At 51.4% G+C, this 21,554-nt stretch overlaps 1 protein-coding gene across 5 annotated transcripts in view; it reads right to left on the reverse strand.

The window, feature by feature from the left end:
* Positions 1-1,382: 1,382 nt before the first annotated feature.
* Positions 1,383-21,554, reverse strand: part of ephb2b (eph receptor B2b) — a 95,326-nt gene continuing 75,154 nt past the window's right edge. Inside the window, exons 6-16 of one of the 5 annotated variants that reach the window (XM_078092810.1) lie at positions 14,528-14,652; positions 13,372-13,534; positions 11,578-11,686; positions 10,799-10,863; positions 9,204-9,317; positions 8,842-9,089; positions 5,837-6,052; positions 5,434-5,583; positions 3,681-3,874; positions 2,735-2,890; positions 1,383-1,893 (exon numbers count right to left, since the gene is read on the reverse strand). In XM_078092810.1, coding sequence (XP_077948936.1) covers positions 1,785-1,893; positions 2,735-2,890; positions 3,681-3,874; positions 5,434-5,583; positions 5,837-6,052; positions 8,842-9,089; positions 9,204-9,317; positions 10,799-10,863; positions 11,578-11,686; positions 13,372-13,534; positions 14,528-14,652 — 1,649 coding nt within the window. In that variant the 3' untranslated portion in view covers positions 1,383-1,784. Of the gene's footprint in view, positions 1,894-2,734; positions 2,891-3,680; positions 3,875-5,433; positions 5,584-5,836; positions 6,053-8,841; positions 9,327-10,798; positions 10,867-11,577; positions 11,687-13,371; positions 13,535-14,527; positions 14,653-21,554 lie in introns of all 5 variants that reach the window. The other 4 variants (XM_078092808.1, XM_078092809.1, XM_040204824.2 and 1 more) reach the window with 4 other exon arrangements.

Below are 21,554 nucleotides of genomic sequence, written 5' to 3' on the forward strand. Positions count from 1 at the left end.
TGTGTCGAGTCCTGGTGATCAAAGCACTGTGAAAGGAAGCACTCACTCAGCACGCCATCCAACACCAGGCCATCCAACACCAGGCCATCCAGCACCAGGCCATCCAGCATCACGCCATCCAGCATCACGCCATCCAGCATCACGCCATCCAGCACCACGCCATCCAGCACCAGGCCATCCAGCACCAGGCCATCCAACACCAGGCCATCCAGCATCACGCCATCCAGCATCACGCCATCCAGCACCAGGCCATCCAGCACTAAGCCATCCAGCATCACGCCATCCAACACCAGGCCATCCAGCACCAGGCCATCCAGCACCAGGCCATCCAGCACCAGGCCATCCAACACCAGGCCATCCAGCATCACGCCATCCAGCATCACGCCATCCAGCACCAGGCCATCCAGCACTAAGCCATCCAGCATCACGCCATCCAACACCAGGCCATCCAACACCAGGCCATCCAGCACCAGGCCATCCAGCATCACGCCATCCAGCACCAGGCCGTCCAACACCAGGCCATCCAGCATCATGCCATCCAGCACTAAGCCATCCAGCATCACGCCATCCAATACCAGGCCCGCCACTTCTTCAGTGCACGTGTGTGTATATGTGTGTGTGCACAACACGTGCACGTTTGCACAGCCGGCGTAGGAGATGGGCGGCGCTATAACGGGACGGGCTGTACGTAGGCGGACTCTGACGTAAACAGTAGAACCCGTTTGTTTGTGAGGGAATCTGTGTGGGCGACGTTGTTTGTTTGTTTTGTTTGCTGGAAACAGGTTAAATCTCCGTGCCGTTCGGTTCTTCTGCCCGGGTCAAGTGGGTCCGATATGTACAGCACAGGGGCGGAGGGTGGGATGCCAAAAGGGGAGGGGTTTGGTTTGGCTGTGTGAGTACTGTGAGGACTTCACTGTGGACCATTTACAAAAAAAGAAGTTGTCTAAAGTGAGAGGAAGTGTTGTGAGACAAAATTCTTCATCACAAAATAGCAAATCAGTTGAGGAAAGTTTTTTTTTTCTCCTTCTTTTTCGTGAGTGTTGATTTCACTGTGGGAAGTGTCAGTCTTAATGAATATGTTTTTTTGACATCAGTTTATGCCAAATGTCGTCCATCTCTTTTCTCTCCCGGGGAAACGCTTCGGGAGGGAACATCGGGCGCTCCGTCTCCTCTCTGGTTCGTCTCTCAGAAGGCTGCACAGTTTCCTCATGATGTCTAAAATTAAAAAGATGTAAAGACACGTGGCCTCGACCCCCCCCCCCCCCCCAGCTCTTCTTGTTTTCTCGGTTTATTTTTTGTCGCCCTTTTAAAGGGTAGCTCTCCTACTCAGCTTCCTTTCCTACAAGCTCATATCACCTATAACCATAGATACAGTAAACTCCTTTTTCTTTTCTTAGTTTTCTTTTTTTTTTCTTTAAAAAATTCTTTACAAAGTTATCAGAAGAAACAAACGCCTCCCCCCCCACAAAAAAAAAAAATGGTGGAAGATTGTAAAAGGTGTTGCGGGTCACTGGCTCCGTCGCTCCGTGTGCGCCTCGTCCCCTTTGACCTTAGTCTCAACAGCTGATCCTGGGGGACCAGAGGACAGAGGGAAGTGGAGAGGGGACACGAGGGGGGGGGGGCAATGGTAGTCCGGTGGGAAGACCAGATACACTGTAATGCAGAAAACCCAAAAGTAAAACCGTCCACTCCATCCTCCTCCGCCGCCAGAGCACCCGCATCCCGCTGCCTCCTCCCCCCCCTCCTCTGCTCCGCTGGGGGGTTATGGAGGGTGGAGGGTGGGGTCAGACCTCCACTGACTGGATCTGGTTCATCTGTGCCCGCATCATCTGGACGCTGTTGAGGATCTTCTTTTGATGGCCCGCTAACGTCACGCCGACCCCGAGGATGTCCCTGTGAGGAGAGACCGGCTCGTGTTACCGCAGACTGACAGAATATTACATCCACACCGTACAGCAGCCATGCATCCTGTCCATCAACAACGTGACGACAGCGGGGCGGGCCACAGAACCGCCGAATGGCCCGAGATGACAGTGAAGCAGCGGGCCAGGAAACAGCTGCGTCTTCGTGCGTCTTCCGAGGCCTGGAGGCTTTTAAGAGGTCGAGATAATCGTTTTATTGTTTCACTCCTGACTCCCCCCCCCTCCCCTCCCCTCCCCCCATCTCACAGCACCACAAGAAATGCAAAGAAATTTACAGCATCCCATTGGCTCGCGTGTATGGCGGATGCAGCGTGGAAAAAACGGCGGGTTCCTCCTGGTATCGAGGCCCTGGCCTTTCTTATTAATAGCAGAGCATCAGCTTTCTCCTGTTTCTGACTCTCAGCAGTAATCACACTCATTGGATCACACAGCGCAATCAGGTTTTGTTCTAAGAATTGAAGCTCCACTTCTCCGCAGGTTTATCTCTGGCTCCAGAGACAGGAAAGTGTTTTTTCTTTTTTTTGCTCTCCCATTGTTTCGGCTAATCAATTGCATTTGGAGATGTTTCCCCCTTGATCGTTGAGCGGAGGTACGAGAGAGGCCTGCTGAACATGGCAGAGAATGAAGGCCGACGTTGCCGGCCTTGAGCTACTCTGCTACTCATCCCTGCAACTGCGCGGGCGCCGCGATCCGCGGATCACACGCGGCGCCGGCCAGCGTCCCCTTATAACCGCCTGGTGCTTCTTCAGGGACGTTAAACGGGTGTTTCCTCGCTGCTATCGGGAGCCAGAACGGAGCCCATTAGCACTTACTCCATGGTCATCTGGGACACCACATCAAAGGTGGAATAGTCGGCGCCGGCAAAGTTGTCTTTGTACTGGCCCATCTTGATGGCATCCAGCCACTCGTCCACGGTGCTGAAGCTGGAGAAGTCTGGGATGCTGCGGTCCAAGAGGGGGAGGTGAACACTGACGGGGGACACAAGCAGGAGCCATTAGGAGTGATGATGATACCACATGACGGGTTTCAGGTCGAAGATAACCCGGACCACGTGCATGCGATTCAACCATGAATTATTGCATTTCATTTTTCAAAAGAACAGAACTCGGGAGATCCCCACTGGCCGTATCCCGCAACGGATATTTTCCAAACTGATTCCTCATAAAGGTTTTTTTTTTTTCCAAATGAAGTGATAGGCTTTAAGGAGCCAATGTATCCCCCGAGTGTCTGTGGAAAATATGTCTCTCGGTCCCGCACGCCACCACAAATGGAAGTACAGACGGGGGGATAATGGAGATCCGTAAAGCCCTCGGCTCTCAAAGGAAACTAACACCCGGGGCAGAAACGCTTTCAAATGTTTTTGTTTGCTTCAATCCAGGTTTCGCCCGAGGCATTGGAATTGGTGGAAAGGATTTGATTTATCAAACCGAAGACCTTTAATTTATATAACCGCTCGGCGCCACGAGAAACAAGAGACACTGCGAATCGGAAAAAAAAAAAAAAAATGAAGGCAACGGATGGCACGTTGGCCCGAGCAAGCAGGGGAACGGCTTCGCATTTAGAGAAGATCAGATGCATTATATCGTTCACGATGTTATCCACATCAATGCGAAAATGACGCTACAACCAGGGTCCCCCCCCCCCCCTCGCGGGAGATAAAACCCACATGGGGAATAATGCAGAACACACTTTTAACACCGGCCGGTCGTAAACCACATGTCACGACTCAAGAGGCGAGACGGACGGCCTGTCGCTCACCCTGAAGACAGCGGGGTCGTGGCCTTCAGCGTGCTGGGGTTGCGGATCATCTTGTCCAGGTTGTTGACGATCTGACTGAACTTGGGCCGGTTGTTGCGCTCCTTCTGCCAGCAGTCTAACATGAGCTGGTGCAGCGCGCTGGGGCAGTCCATGGGCGGGGGCAGCCGGTAGTCCTGCTCTATAGCGTTGATGACCTGCAGGGGGAGACACACGGTTGCTACGGGGCTCCGCGGAGAGGGGGGGGGTGGGGTTGATGCAGAGGAGACGTGGTATCGTGCAGTTTTTACTTCGGCACAAATACAGGACTGCATTTGCACCGATATGTTGTGATAGATTGATGGATAAATGTTTAAGCTGCTTGATTACTGTTTATCATTATTTTACTCCTAACAACATCTAATCAGAACAAGGGGCCCCATGTAAATACTTTAAAAAGAGTCATAAACCAAATGACTGGAACCAGCACTTTAATCTCTATAGAAATAATTATTTGTTAATCTTAAACTGAAAAATAATTAATGTTGCTCACTGATACAGAAGATCACAGTGCCCTCCGAAATGTAGTCAATTGAAATAATATATACATATATATTTATATATACTTACTAATATGAATAAATGTTCATTTAAAACTCAAAAGATAAACCTCCTTTCTTGTTGTACAGACGTTTTCGGTGGAACATTTTTCATTCATTTCCCCAAATTAAAAGATTAGTCTTCTGGAGAACGACTCAGGCATCTGTTGCTCTCACCGTGTGGTGAATATAACTGCTGTAGTCACTACTGTTAAACACTCAACACTGTTAAATGACCATTATTACACATACGAACGTATAACTACATCTATTTATGTACAAATCAGCGCGTCAATTCGCCCTGTGCGGAGTTGTTAAACAACAGTTAGGACATTAAGAACATAAACCTTATTTCACCAACTTCACATTGCTGCCAGATGTGACCCCACTGCTGCCCTCCACAAAGTATTTAATGCCCCCCCCCCCCCCCCCTCTCTCTCTCTCTCGCTCTCTCTCTCTCCAAAGCCACAGTAACAATGCGTCTGGCTCGGGGGCCGGCGATGTCGCCGGTCGAGGTGGCGCGCGGTTTCACGGAGCGAAACAACCCGGAGGACACTGGTGAGGAGCGCGCGCAATCCCCCCCCCCGGCTCATTACCGGGGCCATTAAAGGACCTCCATTCAGACCAGGATTAATCTCATTCAGGAGACCTCCAAACGGGGACCCCGATGGAGCGCAAACACTATCTGGGGCTGCTAATAAGATAACCGTCGAGGTCCTCAGTCCCTCTCAGCGCATTAGTGTTCTCACTTTCAATTTGAAACTATTTTCATTATCTCCCCCCCCACCCCCCATAATTTGCGCTCCCCTACGCTGCCCAGAGGGAGAGAGGAAACCGAGGCTCCAGTCAAGAAGCGGTCCACCGCTCGCTGCCGTGCATTTCGAATGATCTGATTATGTCTCTGCGGCGAGTGGTGGAGAGGGAGGGGGGGGTTGGGGGGGGGGCTGGTTCATATAAAAGAAGTGAGTGAAAACTGCTGTTTAGCTGCGGGAGAGCAGATACAATGACAAACTGTTTCTCTGAGGAGTCTGAGGCTGCAATGCAACGCAGCCAGCAGATGTGTGCGTCGTGAGGCCTTATTTCAAAAAGAATGAGAATGTCTATTGGGAGGGGGGGGGGGGGTTGACTCAACAGCAATTTTAAAAGAAAATGACTGGAGGCCAAAGGGAAATACGTACGTCTTGATTGGTCATGTCCCAGTAAGGCCTCTCTCCGTACGACATCACTTCCCACATGACGATGCCGTAGCTCCACACGTCGCTGGCGGAGGTGAACTTCCTGTACTGGATGGCCTCGGGCGCGGTCCATCGGATGGGAATCTTCCCTCCCTGAGAAACGCAAGACAGCACAAGCTCAGGGGACGGAAGCGAGACCCAAAACCCCGGCCGCGGTAATGCGAACCGTGTACAACTGGAAATACTGGAAGAGGAAGGGAGGATGTTTGTGTCGATGGTGAGTCAGATCTCGTCGTCGGGATGGAGGCGACTCTCGATCGGGGCAGTTCACAACAATTACTGTGTCGTAATCAACGACACTGCTTTAGAGCGCCGGCGGGGAAACCTGCCCTTCGGCGCTTCTTACCAGCGCGCTGGTGTAGGTGGGATCCGACGTGTCGTCCTCCAGGAAGCGCGAGAGGCCGAAGTCGGACACCTTGCACACGAGGTTGCTGTTGACCAGGATGTTGCGGGCGGCGAGGTCGCGGTGCACGTAGTTCATGTCGGCCAGGTACTTCATGCCCGAGGCGATGCCGCGCAGCATGCCGACCAGTTGGATCACCGTGAACTGCCCGTCGTTTTGCTGCGGGAAAGACACACTGTTTGACCTTTGTTCGCCGGACGCAATTTAATATTCTCCTCAAAGACGCACAAAGGCACCCGGCGTTGCCTCAACAAAAGAAAACATACGCCGGATGAATTTGAGCAATGACACTTGACACGACGGCTGTAAGACGAAACGTCCAAAATACTTTCCATTGTTTCAGTGAATAAGAGGCGATGACGTGCTTCTTTACACTATTCACAAACTGCCATCTATCAACACAACCTGATTCCCACAGGACTCTTTCTTTCCGACACGCCTACCTGTAACCCAACCCGGCGTGTGGCCCGAAAAGTCACTGCGTCGTACTGTGAAGAGGCCCTGCAGGACACGCACATCCAGGTTCGGGTCGGGCTCGGCTGGCTGGCTGCATACAGCTGTCGCCCCCCCCCCCAACGGGGAGGGGAGGCCTTCACCCCGTGGGGCCGCGGGGCAGCTGTGCCTCCCGACTGTGCCACACCTGCACGCTCCTTGCCGCCCACCACGACGCCCCGGCAGAACACTCGGTCCCGGAGACACTCAATGCCCACTCATTAACAGAGGGAGGGGGGCGCTTGATTTAACGTGGAGCTGAGGCTCCTCGTGCAACACGCGGCAATTAAGCAGATTGCGTTGCGCATGAAGGCGTCACTCACTAATGCACATCACTACCCACAGTGGTCTGTGTCTGCCGGGTTTGCAACTATTTCAATTGGAAAGATCCCTCCGGACTCTTTGAGGTCGAGTTAAATGGACGAATTGAGCAAAGTCCAGCGATTCATTTGCATCCAAACAACGTGTTATTACGAAGACGGACTCTCGCCAGGGTTCAGGGGCCGAACCCCATTGCGTTTGTTAGTATTTATTGTTTGCTGCGAGCTGGAGCCTAAAAGCTTGAGCCTGGAAATGTGCAGGGGCTTCCTAAAAAAATATGACTCCAACCAGCCACATGGGGGCGCTGTAATTAACGAACAAAACCCCTCATACAAAGTTATGCTTTTTGATTTAAGCCAAAGAGGCCACCTGGGTCACAGGAAATGCAAAAACAATAAATGTTGTCCAATCAACACAAAATTAGCAGGATGTGTTTCATGATGACACGCGCGTGTGTGTGTGTGTGTGTGTGTGTGTGTCCCTACTTCCAAATCTCTCAATAGGATACGCCACTAGTTCCAAAACACGCACCTGCACCTGCCAATGACCGCCTGAGCAGACATCACCAAACTGAAGTAGTTGTAACCCAACGCCAAGAAACACGAGCGGAGGGAATGTGCTGCATGCAAGTGTGTGTGATTGGTCTCACTCGTCCTCCAGGAGAATTAAACCAGTTTAATTCTCAGAGCTGCTTCCTCCTGTTGAGCAGAACGGGCCGTGAACCCGTAGCTCTATTCGTCTATTCTTCATAGCTGGTCCTTAAACAGCAGCTCAGGTCACATTGATCTATTGTCTTCGCGCCCAGCAGGAAGCAGCAGGGGAGATAATCCTCGCCACACACTCAACGGAGGAGACAGAGACCCCCGTTCAGAGGCTCCGACGCCGTCGGCGGCCTCTCGTCACAAACTGTCACCGCGAGGCGCCGCAGAGGTTCCCCGTGGTTTCCGCCAAACGTGCTTGGCGAACGTCTACATTCACACAAACGGCGTGATCCCACGAAGGGCTGATGCTCGGCGAACGCAAATAAGGACCCGGGTCTGAGCGCCGTGCAGACGGGAGCATGCGTGTCTGCCGCAGAGGGCTTAAACTGACTACCGCTGTGGATTAAACCGGGGGGGGGGGAGACTGTTTTTTCATGATGCTGTTCAGTTATTCAATTACAGTAATTTACAGGAAATGTATGTTTATTATTCTAGCAGAGATGATTTACTGTGTACTACGCAAGTTTTCTTTAGTAACGTGTGCTTGTTCATGGTGAAATGCTCAGTTTAGCATTTCATTTGAGGAGATTAAAGCCAAGTTCATTTATAATGTGTTATTTTTAGAGCACTACAGCATAAAGTGCTCTCATTGTCACTTGAGTTCATCATTTAAAGATGTTAAAAATAGACCTTTTTGCCTGAGATTCTACATCTACAATTACCATAAATTAGAGAATCCTGTAAGAGAACAATTAGTGAGAATGAAAGCACTGTAAAAAGTGGGAAAAAAAAGGAAAATAATATTTTTATTTTGCTAACATGCCAAGACGGGTTTGTGGTAAACGGCCGTGTGACATCTCATCTTACTGCCAGATTCATTTTTAAACATTTTACATCTCATTTTAAAGTATTTTAATGATGTATGTGGGCAGTAAACGGGGGATCAGGCCCTCATCTCCGTAATATCCCTCTGAGGAGGAAATGTGCAGTGAATGCAAACATCACAGCGGATCAGACTCCAACGAGCAAACAAAAGGACACAATATTAAATACAGAGAGCACGTGAAATGAATCCATAGTGCGGATTAACAGGAACACGGGGTGTTAATAGAGAAGCATTACTGCACAGGCCGAGAATACCTCAGAGGAGCTGATGATTGACAAGACTCTGGGTAATAATGTCTCCTTGAAGTGGGATCACTGCGCATAAATAAACCAAACTACTGCAAAAATGTGTGTATCCGTTGCAATAAGCACATGAATCCACGTTTGTCAGCTGTCCTGATAACTCAAATCAAGCGCTACCAGGCGGAACGATATCAAGTGAGCTTTATAAAAACCTGTGAGGAGAGAAATGAAACCTCAGAACATGTGGTGTTCTGGCTGAGACTGGAACAGCAACAATGCAGACGACAAAAGAGTGCGGCTGCTCACTCTGAGGAAGGAGTCCAGGGACCCGTTCTCCATGAACTCGGTGATGATCATGACGGGGCTGCTCTTGGTGACCACGCCCTCCAGGTGGATGATGTTGGGGTGGTCGAACTGGCCCATGATGCTGGCCTCGCTGAGGAAGTCCCGCCTTTGCTTCTCGGTGTAGCCGGACTTCAGGGTTTTTATGGCCACAAACATCTCCCGTTTACCCGGGAGCTTCAGGTTACCGCTGCACACCTCTCCGAATTCCCCTGTGAGGAGGTAACAATGGTGCTGTTTAACTCCAAACGGGCGGGTGACGTCAGCATTTTTTTGTTCATACGTTTTTTGGGAGATCAAGCCCGAGCTACTGTGGTTCACGTTACCTGCGCCGATGACCTGTTCAATCTTCACACAGGATATATCAATCTCCTTGGCAAACTCCCTCACAGCCTCGTTGGGGTCCTCATATGTGAACGGATCGATATAAATCTTCATTCCTGGAGTCACTTGGAAAAAAGGAGAGAGCCTCTGTAATACGTTATGTGTATTTGTTTGTCACGCGGTGACAGCCCGACGCATTCGGCCACGTTTACAATCGATTCACTTTGCAATCTCACATTACTGCACAACGGTGGGATTTTCTTTTCCCGTGTGACATTCAGCCGGTGAAGGTCGAAAGATGGAGGAGGCGGTGTGGTTACAAATGGCGGCCGTGACCAGTGCCTCGCGGCGCTGAGTAATAAGCACGCGGTACCGGCAGTCTTCTTAGCTGGGATAAGGTGCATTAATACATACACATATATCATCGGCTGTGAGTCATAGTGCCATTAACGCTCGGGCAGAGAAATCCCGGGCCCTGTATCAGCATCGCTCAGCTCCACTCCAGGAAATAAATTGGCTCTGCTAAGCCCCGGCGCCAGGTAAATTGGCTTAAGGTGGCCTTTAAGTGTTCGGGGACTTAAGTGTCCTGAGTTTTAAATCCGATTATTCAGCTCTCACCTCCACATCAGGCCCGAGGCTGTTTCAGTGGATACCGAACACGAGCCGGTGCCGCCGCTGCTGCAGTGCTGGAGGAGCACGGACGTCTCAACATTTGGCCCGTGGCCGCGGAAACGTGCCGCAGAGATGAACAGATGGAAGACGATCTGACCGCCCCCCCCCCATTAGTAAAACCCTAGAAATCTCTTCCCAGACCCCCCTCCTGCGATGACAAAGAGCACCAAACCCGAGGAGAGCGGCGTGGGGAGGGGACGCGAGCGGGAACGCGCCGGCTAATCACTGTGAAATAGCAGAATGTCTCGGCCGAGCGCTTCTCAGTTCACAGACAGGACGTCTCCGCACAGCGTGATCGCATTATATTAGGGGAGTTATTACCTTTTTTTTTTTAAAGAGGGAACAAAGCGGGGGGCGGTAATTACCAAATGAAATAAACATATTAGGATGGGGGCCGTAAACTTGAGGTGGGATCTGACGGGTAAAAGACGGATCGGCTTTAATATCTCGAGGAAATGACTTCTCTGTTCTTCCTCCCGGATTCATTTCTGAATTATCATCATTTACGCTGTAACTCTCAGACAGAGAATCAGTGTCTTTTGAATCCTTTTCTTCTTTTTCTTTTTCACAAAAGGCAAATGACTCATGTGGCATTAGCGAGCTAATGACGGCAACGCCAGTGTGCGACTGACCTATTTCAACCACAATGGAGTTAATTGACTATGAAATGTGATGATGCACAGAACACACACTTGAACATTTGCTTTTTTTTTTTTTTTGATGTGGTTAAATCCGGGCTCCGAGCGAGCAGAGTCACACAACAGGCAGGATCACTGGCTTGTGTGGGGGAGGGGGGAGGAGGGGGGGATCGACGGGTGCGCCGTAGCCATGGAGACAGGTGTTTGAGAGGCTGACTGACCGCCGCGGAGACGGTCGTCATGGAGACAGGTGCGCGTGGTGCCGAGGGGATTGGCGGTGCACTCACTGTGGCCGCTGGTGTAGTGCTGCAGCTTGTCCGTGTATTCCGAATCCGTCCGGTCGAAGCCCCGCCTCCTGGGGGGGAAAGACAAAGAACTCTAGCTCCGGTTCAAAAAAAAAAAGGCGAGGGCAGGGAGGGGCGGGCACGTAGATCAAACCACGTTGACCTGGCCACGTTCCCAAACGCTCCCACAATGCAGCGCACGGCCGGTATCATTAGGCGCTCGTTGTCCACTGAACAAACACACTGGAGGGAATCCACGTGCAGTCGACGCAGTCAGAAATCCACCTCGTAAAGGCTTCTCCTCTAAATCAGCTCTTGGTACGGGAGGACCCGGTGGGGGCCGAAGCTTTCACCTTGGCAGGGTTACAAACGTCTGATCCCCGCTGAGTGGGAGCACCTACAGGACTTCAGCGTTAGCAAAGTCGACTTTTGTGTGTCTTTGCTTCTGCTGAAGGACTGGAATCTATTAAGAATTAATATCTTCGAAGCCACATGCTTCCACATTCATAAGAATCTGCTTTATTGGCACACACACACACACACACACACACAAGGAATTTTACTTTATTTCTATTGCTCTAAATGGACTTGCACGCAAACTCCAAGAGCAATGATAGATGGAAATAGACTCACAGCTACAAACGAGAACATTTACCTGTCACATATGCACATTTTAACGGGTCAAATCTGCAAAGTGCAAGCCAGCAGAGCTCATAGACGCATTCTGCTGCTTTACTGGCACAAAGGGCTGTATCAAAAACACCGGCACAGGACTGACTCACCGGTTACAGACGATGACGATGACGACCACGGCGATGAGGAAGACCAGGCCGGCTGCTGCCGAGCCGATGATCAGAGGTAGCTTCTCCTGAATGCTGGTGTTGTATTCCTCTGCGCAAAGAAAAGAGCACGGACGTAAACAAAGCGAACACGAGCGCGCGCGCACACACACACACACACACACGGTGTCACACGGGGAAACATATGGGCGAGCATCTGAGCCTCTCCATACGCAGGGAGCAATGGGTGACAGACAGACATACGGCTGGATGAACCACTGATCATCTTGGCATCTTGACTGGCAGCGTGGAGCCTTTCTGCCGAAGCCCACTGAATGTGCTCACAGGCGGCGGCGACGGACAAATCATCTGGCAGAAAGCGTGTGAAGTGAGCGGAGAGAGAGAGAGAGAGGGAGAGAGAGGGAGAGCGAGGGAGAGCGAGGGAGCATGTTTGGGTGAGACCCAGACGGACCGGGCGGCCAAGAGCAGGAATCCAGCTACTGAAGGGCCACACAGAGGCAGAGCGAGCCGACCCCCCCTTGCAAACGCCGCAGTTGTTGCCCTGTTTGACTATGCTAATTTATTATTATGCACCGGAATCCACTCATCCACAGTTGCTTGATTAAATCATGATTATATATCTTCTCCTAGCTACATTCCAACTGCATTATGGAACATTCATAAAGTATTGATACCTTGATTTGTAATGTTAATTATAGTGTGTTTAAAGAAAAGTGTCTATGACAGGAGAAGGTCAACTCCAACAAAGTACGGTTGGTTTATTACGTTGTATATTATAACTCTGCTAATGGTACTTAAATAAGGGAAATTATGAGACTTCATGAGTTGACACTGTATTTAAAACCATTTTTATGTCTTTCTAATCTTTTATGTCTAGTTCCCAAAGACTGCGACGCATTTAAATCTGCAGGAAACCTTTAAGGTAAATGAGTGCCTGACTATTCATTTTATTGGGATATTTGCCGACTTATAACACTGAATCCAACTCGATTCCAAAGCATATCAAACTGTGTGGGAAGAGGAATCAAAATATTTTAATTAAATATAATTTGGTATTATTCATAAAACACATTTGCATGTTTTTAATAACTAATAAATAATAACTAAATAACTAATAGATGAGTTCTATTATGAATTGGTTGTTTGTCATTTTTAAAAAGTGGATCGTGAAAAGAAAAGTTTTGAAAAACGCCTTTTCAAGCTTTCTGGAAAAGGAGAATTTTCCCTTTCTCCACTTCAACAGCTTCAGACCTTCACTTTAATCAAAGCCTTCTTCACGTAGCTGCATGGGCCCGTGCGGTCCAGGTGAACGGCGGAGCCTGATGCATCCTGGGTTTACTCAATATTTACAGCTGTACACATCTGCACGTGGCGGCATCAGGCTAACGATCGGCCCCCGGGGCGCTGCGCGCCGAAGGAAATGAGATGTTCACAAGGGGGAAAACCCAGGCCTTGGCTCACGACTGATGTTAGCTGAATTTTCCTTACAGTACAAAGATGAAACGGGTTCCGTCCCCCCCCCGTCCTCCCCCGTCCTCCCCCCTCCATCCCCTCACTTCCCGCATGGAAAGGAAAGAAACCCTGAAAGCCGGAAGATGAATGAAGAAATGATTACGAGTGTGTTTCCCCCACTCGTCTGGTTTTTAGAAGCGCGTTGACAGTTTATTCCACAACAAGACCGCCTTTTCTTCCCTGCGGTCTGTCTGCGTCCGCGCTACGCTACGCCGCGCGGCGGCGGCGGCGGGGTAGGGCCGTTAAGGCCGGCCGGGTCCTCACCCTCGGTCATGGTCTGGAAGTAGAGTTTGCCACTGTAGCGTCCGAAGCCGGCCACAGTGCGAGCCCGCACCTGGAACACGTAGATGCTCCCCGGCTTGAGCCCGCGGACGACCACCGTGTTGGTCTGGCTCCTGATGGCCGTGCCGTTATATTCCGATTGGTCCTGTTGAGACGGGAAAAAAAAAAGAAGACATGGTGAATTTGTGCAGACTGGTAACTACAGTCCGACAATTATGAAATGCCACGGGGAGTAAATGTAGCTAAAGATATGCGACTTAAGAAGTGAACACAGCGCTTCTTTTTTTAGTCGGGTTGAATGTGATTTTAGAACTACAGACATCGAGAGGCAAAAACTACTCTAAATGGCTTGTTACGGAGCACAAAATGCACCAAAGTGGCATCGGATCGGAGGATGAACGGTACCCGAGGAAAAGCAGCGCTTCTCACCTCAACATCTTTCAAACACCGGCAGTAACAACGCTGGAAATGGCACTGGAATAAATAAAGGGCCCTAAAGGGCCCCGAGGGAGTCGCGCATCCGGCGGACGCAGTTTAAAAAAAAAAAAAAAAGGTGGATTTCGGTGGCAGTTTCGGGTCAGGCGGCGTTTCTGAGCCTTTCCGATGATCCTCTGATCATCGCGCGTCACTTCTTCAGCTGCTCCCTTCAGCGCGCCGCTCCCGGAGCCCTTCTGAGCCGCGGCGGGGGCCCCCGGGACAATTGTTTTGACAGCTCTCTCCGCCGGTGTCAGAAAAAAGGGAATTAGACTCAAAAACGGCTCAGCGCGACGAGACGAAAGCTCGACGAGCGCTCCGCCTGCGTGCGATTGTGTTCTCAGTCATCGCCGCGCTTTTGAGCGTCGGGGGGCTGCCAGTGTTTTTCCTTTGTGAGGAAGCACGCCGACTGCGGCGAGCTCGCCCCTTCTAGATACTATTTTTACAGCATTGTTTCGACCCGCACGTCTCTGCTCATCAATCCCCCCCCCCCGAGGCCCCAGCCGGGGGGCCCGACAGCGCCGCTCCTTCCTCCGCTGACTGACCGTGAATGTAATTGAAAGCGAAACGAGCAGAAGTTCTAAGCGACGCTCAGAAGCTCTAACAACGGGCGCGAGGGGAGGGAGGGGGGTCCAGCAAGTGGAGACGTGTCACGTCTTGATACCTTCTGGTAATACTGCAGCTCGTAGTCCAGGATGACCCCGTTGGGCTGGTCGGGCTGGGACCAGGAGAGGGTGATGCTGTCCACCGTCCGGCTGACCTGGTGCATTATGGACACGGTGGACGGGGCTGCAGGGGGGGAGGGGGGGGGGAGGAGACAAAGAGAGGTTGTTAAGGACGAGGAGGATGAATCAGTACAGACTTCACGAGTCACGCACGCAGGCTTTTACGGCGTCTTTAATCTGGGAGACAAACACCGGGGTCCTGCGGAGGTGTACCACGTGACGCCATAAACTCCGCGTAATATACTGCGGCGTCTGTTTTTAGGGAGTCGCGCGGACGGACGCGCGCCGCAGTTTGGCGAGTTGCAACACGGGCGGAGCCGCATGCCTCCCGGGACTTCCCGGCGTCAACTGTGACCTCCCTGTGATTCATCCGCGCTTGTCAGGCCGCTGATAACAGACCAGACTCTCCAAATAAATCATTTTGAGATCTCGAGACCACCGTGCATCACGTGCACGAAGCCCGTTCCGTTGGCCGCATAAACTAAACAAGCAGACAGCTCACAAAATGCAACAGTCTAATTCTACTCCCCGATTTGTTTATGCAAATAAAAGAGCTTAAAGGGCCGCAGCAGAGAGCTTCCATGCTACAAACCACGTGTTTCACATCACTGCCAACATTGTTTCTCCTTCAATGTTCCCTTACGGTTCCAGGCACAAGCTAGAAAAGTATAAAAATCAGCCCTCTGAACCTTGAACTGGCTGCATGTGGATGCATCGGCATAACAGCATTATTTCTTTTTGCCGGTGACATTTGCTTGGCCTTTGCAAATCTAGGTAAAAATGCTGTGACATTTTAAGCGCAACCTTTCAAGCTAAACTGACATATTTTTTAAACACAGCAATACACCCTCTACTTCAGTAAGTGTACTCGGCTCCATTCAGAGATAATGTAACTTCACAACAGTCAACGATCCGTGGGGCCGCAATGGATTCAAGTCTCGGGTTGATTTTTAAGGCCACAGAGACCAAATCAATCCACAGACAAATGGAAAGCTTTGGGCTGTATAAGTTATTCCTGAAATGTAACACCATATAACCCTTTAACAAAAGCCAACAAATGCCTTATAGGAACAATTGTGTACAACTTTATTAATCTTGACAATATGTTTTGGGTTATTCTACATTCGTAACACTAATTCAACCTGTTTCTGTTCTTTCCTTTTTAGCATTTTAACAAGTAAATGAATGAACCTCTTTGCTGGCGTTGATTCAGGTACATAACAACTGCACACGTTTGTCAGGGCTCCTGACGTCCTGGGTGGCCCTCCATAGTCTTGCGTGGCCCCCGGGACATAAAACTTTGTACATTCTTTTGAGCCGAGCCACAAGGCCAGAGGAGCGCGATTACCTCACGCCCTGCAACGACCATTAAGATTAGTTCAGGGTGCCGTGGGTCAGTGTGAAGCTAAGAGAAGCCCGAGATAAAAAGCTCCGTGTGGGGAGCCGGGCGAGGCCTGCAGGCCTCTACGTCTCCGCCGGTGTGTGTGTGTGTGTGTGTGAAAGGCAAAGGGGTGGGCTGTGGATTGGAAAGGAAGGCCTGGATTTATTGACACCGAGGCCCACGCTCATCCCCTGCAGGCCCGCGTGTGCTGCACACACACACACACACACGCACACGGCGCCCTTCGGCCGGCGGCGGCTCCCCCGGGTCCCGGCGATAAAGAGGGAAATCTCTCCACCGGCACGCGTCCTCCACGGAAAAATCCTCCTGCCCGTAACGAGCAATTCTGCGGGCCGCGCGTGACTGGGTCTCTGACTCGCCTGCATGCCGTCGCGAAAAGAAACGCCCTCGCCACTCGCGTCCTGAAGCACGGGCGAGAAAACATAGCTGGTGGGTGACCAGAGTAAGTCCCCCTCGCTCTCATCAGCTAATCAGTCCTGCCTCGCGCGCCCTCTGACCCCCCCCCAGAACGGAAGCGTCCGCCTCCGGGGCAACGGACCGCGATGTCTCACATAAACCTCGTTTGCCGCTGCCAGCATTTAATAAATAGCCGGCACAGCACTTACGCGACGATGCCCCCCCCCTCCCCCGCGACGGCTGCGGCGAACATACATCACGCCCGGGAGGAGCGGTAACGTGTGCAGGTCGCAGGAGTCTCCTCCTCCTCTTCCTCACTGTACACAGCGGTTTGTTTGCGCGGCCTAATAAGGCCAAGTGTAACTCTAAGAGGAGCTCACGAGTATCCCATTACGGATGTGCACATGTCCAGCGCTGCCACATGGCCGTCTTCTCCCCCGCTTCCATTAAACACGCGGCGCAGCCATGCCTAGTAACCCGATACAGAGCCGAGGAAACAAAGGCGGCTCGTGTGCGTTCATGTGCAGCGGATGGACGCGTGCCAACATGAAAAGCTGTCGGAGGAGAACACTGCGGGTTTTCTCGGGAACAACCTCCAGGCCGCGGGGCGGCAGCCGCCATGGCCCCCCCCCCCACTCCCCACCGAGCCCCGAGGACGGCGACAACGGGAAGCGAACCCGGGAGCAAAATCAAAAACCCGGAGGCGCGGATCCCGGCGCAAAGTAAATATTGAGCGAAAAAACACGGCGCTCGTGGAGGGAATCGCGTTCCAGCTGCCTCTCGAGTAGCTCGAGTCCATTCGGTGCATGCGTTTTTCTGCTAAGCTGACATTCCACCAATTGGCTGCGGAATGCGGCGCTTACGCCAAGACAAAGTTTCACTGCGGCAACGAGCCACATGTGAAAGCCATTTTGGGACGTCTAATTTATGTAATCTACAAGTCTCTCCATTGTGTTCGAGCGGAGCTGCCCCTGATCTAATCTATAATTAACAGGCCTGAGAAAATACTTTGATTTTCTTTGTGTCAACATCGTCCGGCGAGTTACGCCGCTAAACACATGTTTGTGTCGTTCCGAGCCGTTTTTCCTTGTTGATTCAGCGATTATTTCCGAACCGCGTGGACTGCACCCCATTAAAGTTTAAGAAATTAAAAACAACGGCGGAGGCCAACTACGTCTACGTCAGACGCATTTCTTCTAAGTGGGCGAGCTCCACTTTCACTCCATGTCCTTAAAAAAACCAACGAGGCGGGGTAGATGACAACGACGGCGACTGTAAGTTTACGGTATTAAATTAGACGGGCCGAGTTGTGAAGATGAATGGCCTCGACGAGCACGGCGGCGACCGGAGTTTCACATGTGCCACCGGGGGAGAAAGAGAGAGAGAGAGAGAGAGAGAGAGAGAGGGAGGGGGAGGACGGGGGGGAGGACAGGGGAGTCACCGCCATCATTTCTCATGTCAAAGCCACAGCTTGAAAGGCATCACTGATGATTATTGATGTTACACACAAGGTGTTTCATTTTCCCCCGTTGCCCCGGACACACGGCGCTCAGCGGGGGGGGGGGGGGGGGGGGGGGGGGGGGGCGGGGCTGTGTGTTTAGATTCAGTTCAACCGAAAAAGATTGTGTGTAATTTTCTTTCCTCCAATACATCCAAGAGCCCAGAAAGACAATAAAGACTTTTAATGTGCTTGGGGGGCCTTGGTGTCCATCTGAAAACTTACCAGGTTTGGTATCACACGGCTTGGTTGTGAGAGGACGGGAGGCCCCAGCTGTTGTCGGAGAATTAGGTTTCGGACCCCCTACATCATTACCCGGCCCGGGATGTGATATGAAAGGCTGCCTTGCAGTCTTTCCTAGCACGTCGTCGCTCTGGCCTCGGCCCCGACGACGCGGAACACAAAGGGCTCTGTTTGGCTCCACATCCCTAATAGACGTCTCGGTGTTGTGTTTGAACACCTCGTGACTTCCCTAATCAATTAAAGACGGGAGTTTACGGGGACGTTTTCCGCTCATTTACATCCAAGCAGATTTAACGGGCCGGGCTTCTGCTTTACAGGAGCGAAGGCTTTCATGCGTCCCATTAATGTACGCCTCTTATCTTTTATTACACTACACTCTTTCGGTGGGCTTTTCCACTTTCTCCCTGACCGCTCCCTCGTTTGGCAGCAGTTCTGCCGCTAAGCCTCATTACTAAGCGCCGCCGTGAGCGTGATGGGCATGTTCATTAAGCGGGGCTGCTGAAGCGAGACCATTCGGGCCGCGCGGCGGGCCGAGGGAGCTCCGTCACCGTAACGGTGACTGTTGCATGCAGCCATTCTCCGCAGGTGACTTATTTCATTGACGGGAAAGAGACAACAGCACCTTGTGATTTGATACGTTTTTTTTCTCACTATTTCAGACTTTACAAGCCAAAAGGAAAAAAAAAAAAGAAGAGAAATAACCCCCGAACATTTGCTGTTGCATGAATCACGTGCTTCTGGGCGAGCGAGAGACAGATAAAAGGGCCTTAAACATATACTAACGTCCTAATGTGTCTACAGCCATGTGGTTCTGATGATTAGACGCTCTGGCGGGGGAGAGCGGCGCTGTTATTTGGGGAAGATGGGGGGAGGTAGCGAGAACAGGTCGGGGCTCGTAAAGCCCTTTTCCTTTTCGTTGTAAAAATACCGCCCCCCCCCCCCGACTCCCTCCCTCCCTCCCTCCCTCCGTCCCAAAGGGCCCGAACCAGCTGGTTCTCCACCAGGCGGCCCCTCAAACGCGCCGCGGCGCTCTCCCCGGCCGACGGCCGTTTATGAGCGGCGCATCGAGCCGCCTTAAAGGGGAGAGGCCCGTATTTGCAGGTACTTTTAGCACGCTGGCAGCCTGCCCTGTTTCCCCAGCTGCAAGGGATTGTGGGTTTTTTTTTTTTTTACATCCACGCGATTTTCCAGCGCAGTAAAGCTACAAATGTGAGATTTCAGTTCATCGAGCTTTAAACCATCTGCACTGGAAATGATTGGGGAGTAAATGCACTCGTACAGACACCATAAGCTAATTATAAAATAGGCACTTCAGGGGCTTGAAGAGTTTTCTGATGCTTCCAGAGGTCAGAGCTTAAATCCAAGCCGACCGAGATGAGTGTGTGTGGAGAAAAAAAAGCTGCAGAGAGAATCGTTTTGCGGCCACCGAAGCCCTCTGACGCCCCCCCCGAAACGAGTGAATCCTTCCAGCTTCGGTTGGTGCCGAACACAATGCTCAGCATTAAGAGTCACTTTGAGCTTATAACTTATCTCTGATCATTGAAAACTGCCGTAATTGAAAGGGACCGATTCCAAAACACATGGAACGCGGAACGCTTCGGGTTTGAGCGGATGTGGAATGAAAAAGCTCTGCGGGAAACTGGATTGTGATTAATACGCACGCGGTTTTTTCCCGCATTTACACAACTTCCAAACTCCTGTGAGGAAAACAGAACACAAACCACGGTCTGCGTGTCAATATCTTACATTGTGGGCTACGGATTTCTTTTTCTCTGCTGCTCGCACGCTGTTTATCCACTTAATAGCTTTGCTGTTAGAGCAAAAATGCAGAATGATTCTGACAGGATTCAGTCCATGTTAACGCAGCGAGAGGAACAAGGATACGAGCTACTACCTCAAAGGATGTGGGACCAAATTCATGAGGTTCCCTGGATTAAAGAAGTTCTCAAATCTTCTAATATCAACGGTTTCTGTGGGTCGCCTCCAAAATACACACCTCATTACACAGTCTGAGTTCTAATGTTGAAAGCAGCTGCAGAGACACATTTTTGCTCGCAACGTGCAGCCCTGACAGTTGCACGCGGCACATCTGCCCCGGTTCTGTCTCAAGGCACGGCATATGACGCGCGGCTTAGCGGCGGAGTCATGCTTATCTACCGAAACCACACTGCGCGGCTCCGGCGACGACGGACGCACAATGCCGAGGATTACGAAAGATCATCTACGCCCTCAAAGTTCCCGACCCCAATTTACGCGCGAAGCCGCGGAGAAGATGATGGTTGATGCAGATAGCCGGACGGCAGTGATCTATGCGAGAGGATCCGGGCCGCATTTAAAAAGGAAGAGGCATGTGGGGGGGGGGTCCTGCTCATACCAGAAACACCAGACAATGACTTCCCTCTTTTGCTTCGGCCTTAAAAGGAATACTTGATCCCCTCGCAGGAGCTTGAACTTCAGCAGTGTGTTTGGCAAAGAGACAGAGGGGGCAGCGCCGTCGTGTTTATCCCAGATCCATTCCCTTAATTGGCCAAGTTAACTCCATAAAAGTTCACACACAAATCTATAAATGTAACACCACGCCGCTGATTGGGTCGAGACCCCTTTTTGCTTCCTCGACTTAATTTATTATCTCTTTATTTTCTAACCGCCATCATCCTCCTCTTGTGTGTGAAGAGCAAATGAGCCGCTGCATTGAAGCACAGTCAATTATTCAGGCATTCCGAGCTGCGTGCAATGCACTCATGTTATGATTTGTTGTGTTTGTCGTGCGTAGTGGACCCCCCCCCCCCCCCCCCCCCCCTTCGTCTGTGAGCATGCAGATCACACGGGAGAAACTCCCGGCCACTGAATGCCTCACGAGCATGATCAACTAGACAACTTTTTTGGACCGCATCCTCTCACGGGGAGTCGTAAATAAATTCATAAATCGCACGCGTAGGTTATTTAAAGTCATCCGTAGAGCCGCGCTGGGCTCCCCCCCTCCCCCCCCCTCTCTCTTCGCGTAAAACGGCTTTCTCGGTATCGACGTCTGTGCCCGACTAGCGGAGCGGCCTCGTCAGCGGCCGGGATCCAGGTGCATGCTGGGGCCTCCTGTCCGTCCGTCTGTCCGGCTGACCCACGCCGGCACCCACCATATGCGTCCCTTCTCGCGCCTTCTGTCGCTGTCACACAGCGCGCCGTTAAACCGGCGGCCCCTGTCCACCCGTCCCTCAGCATCGGTATCGCTCCTCGGCCTGGAAGCGGTCCACTTAAATCCCTCGCAGTTGTTAATATATATATATATATATATATATATATATACACACGGCATTCGTCGCCATGGATGTGCCACTGCGCCACGTAGAAATCTGCACCGTTTTCAGTCCCCAGATCAGAGGCCACACTTGGCTGGCTGGTGTATTGACGCACGCTGGCGGTCCCACCTGGC

The sequence above is a fragment of the Gasterosteus aculeatus genome, chromosome 17 (assembly GCF_964276395.1).
Source record: "Gasterosteus aculeatus chromosome 17, fGasAcu3.hap1.1, whole genome shotgun sequence".
Lineage (NCBI taxonomy): Eukaryota > Metazoa > Chordata > Actinopteri > Perciformes > Gasterosteidae > Gasterosteus > Gasterosteus aculeatus.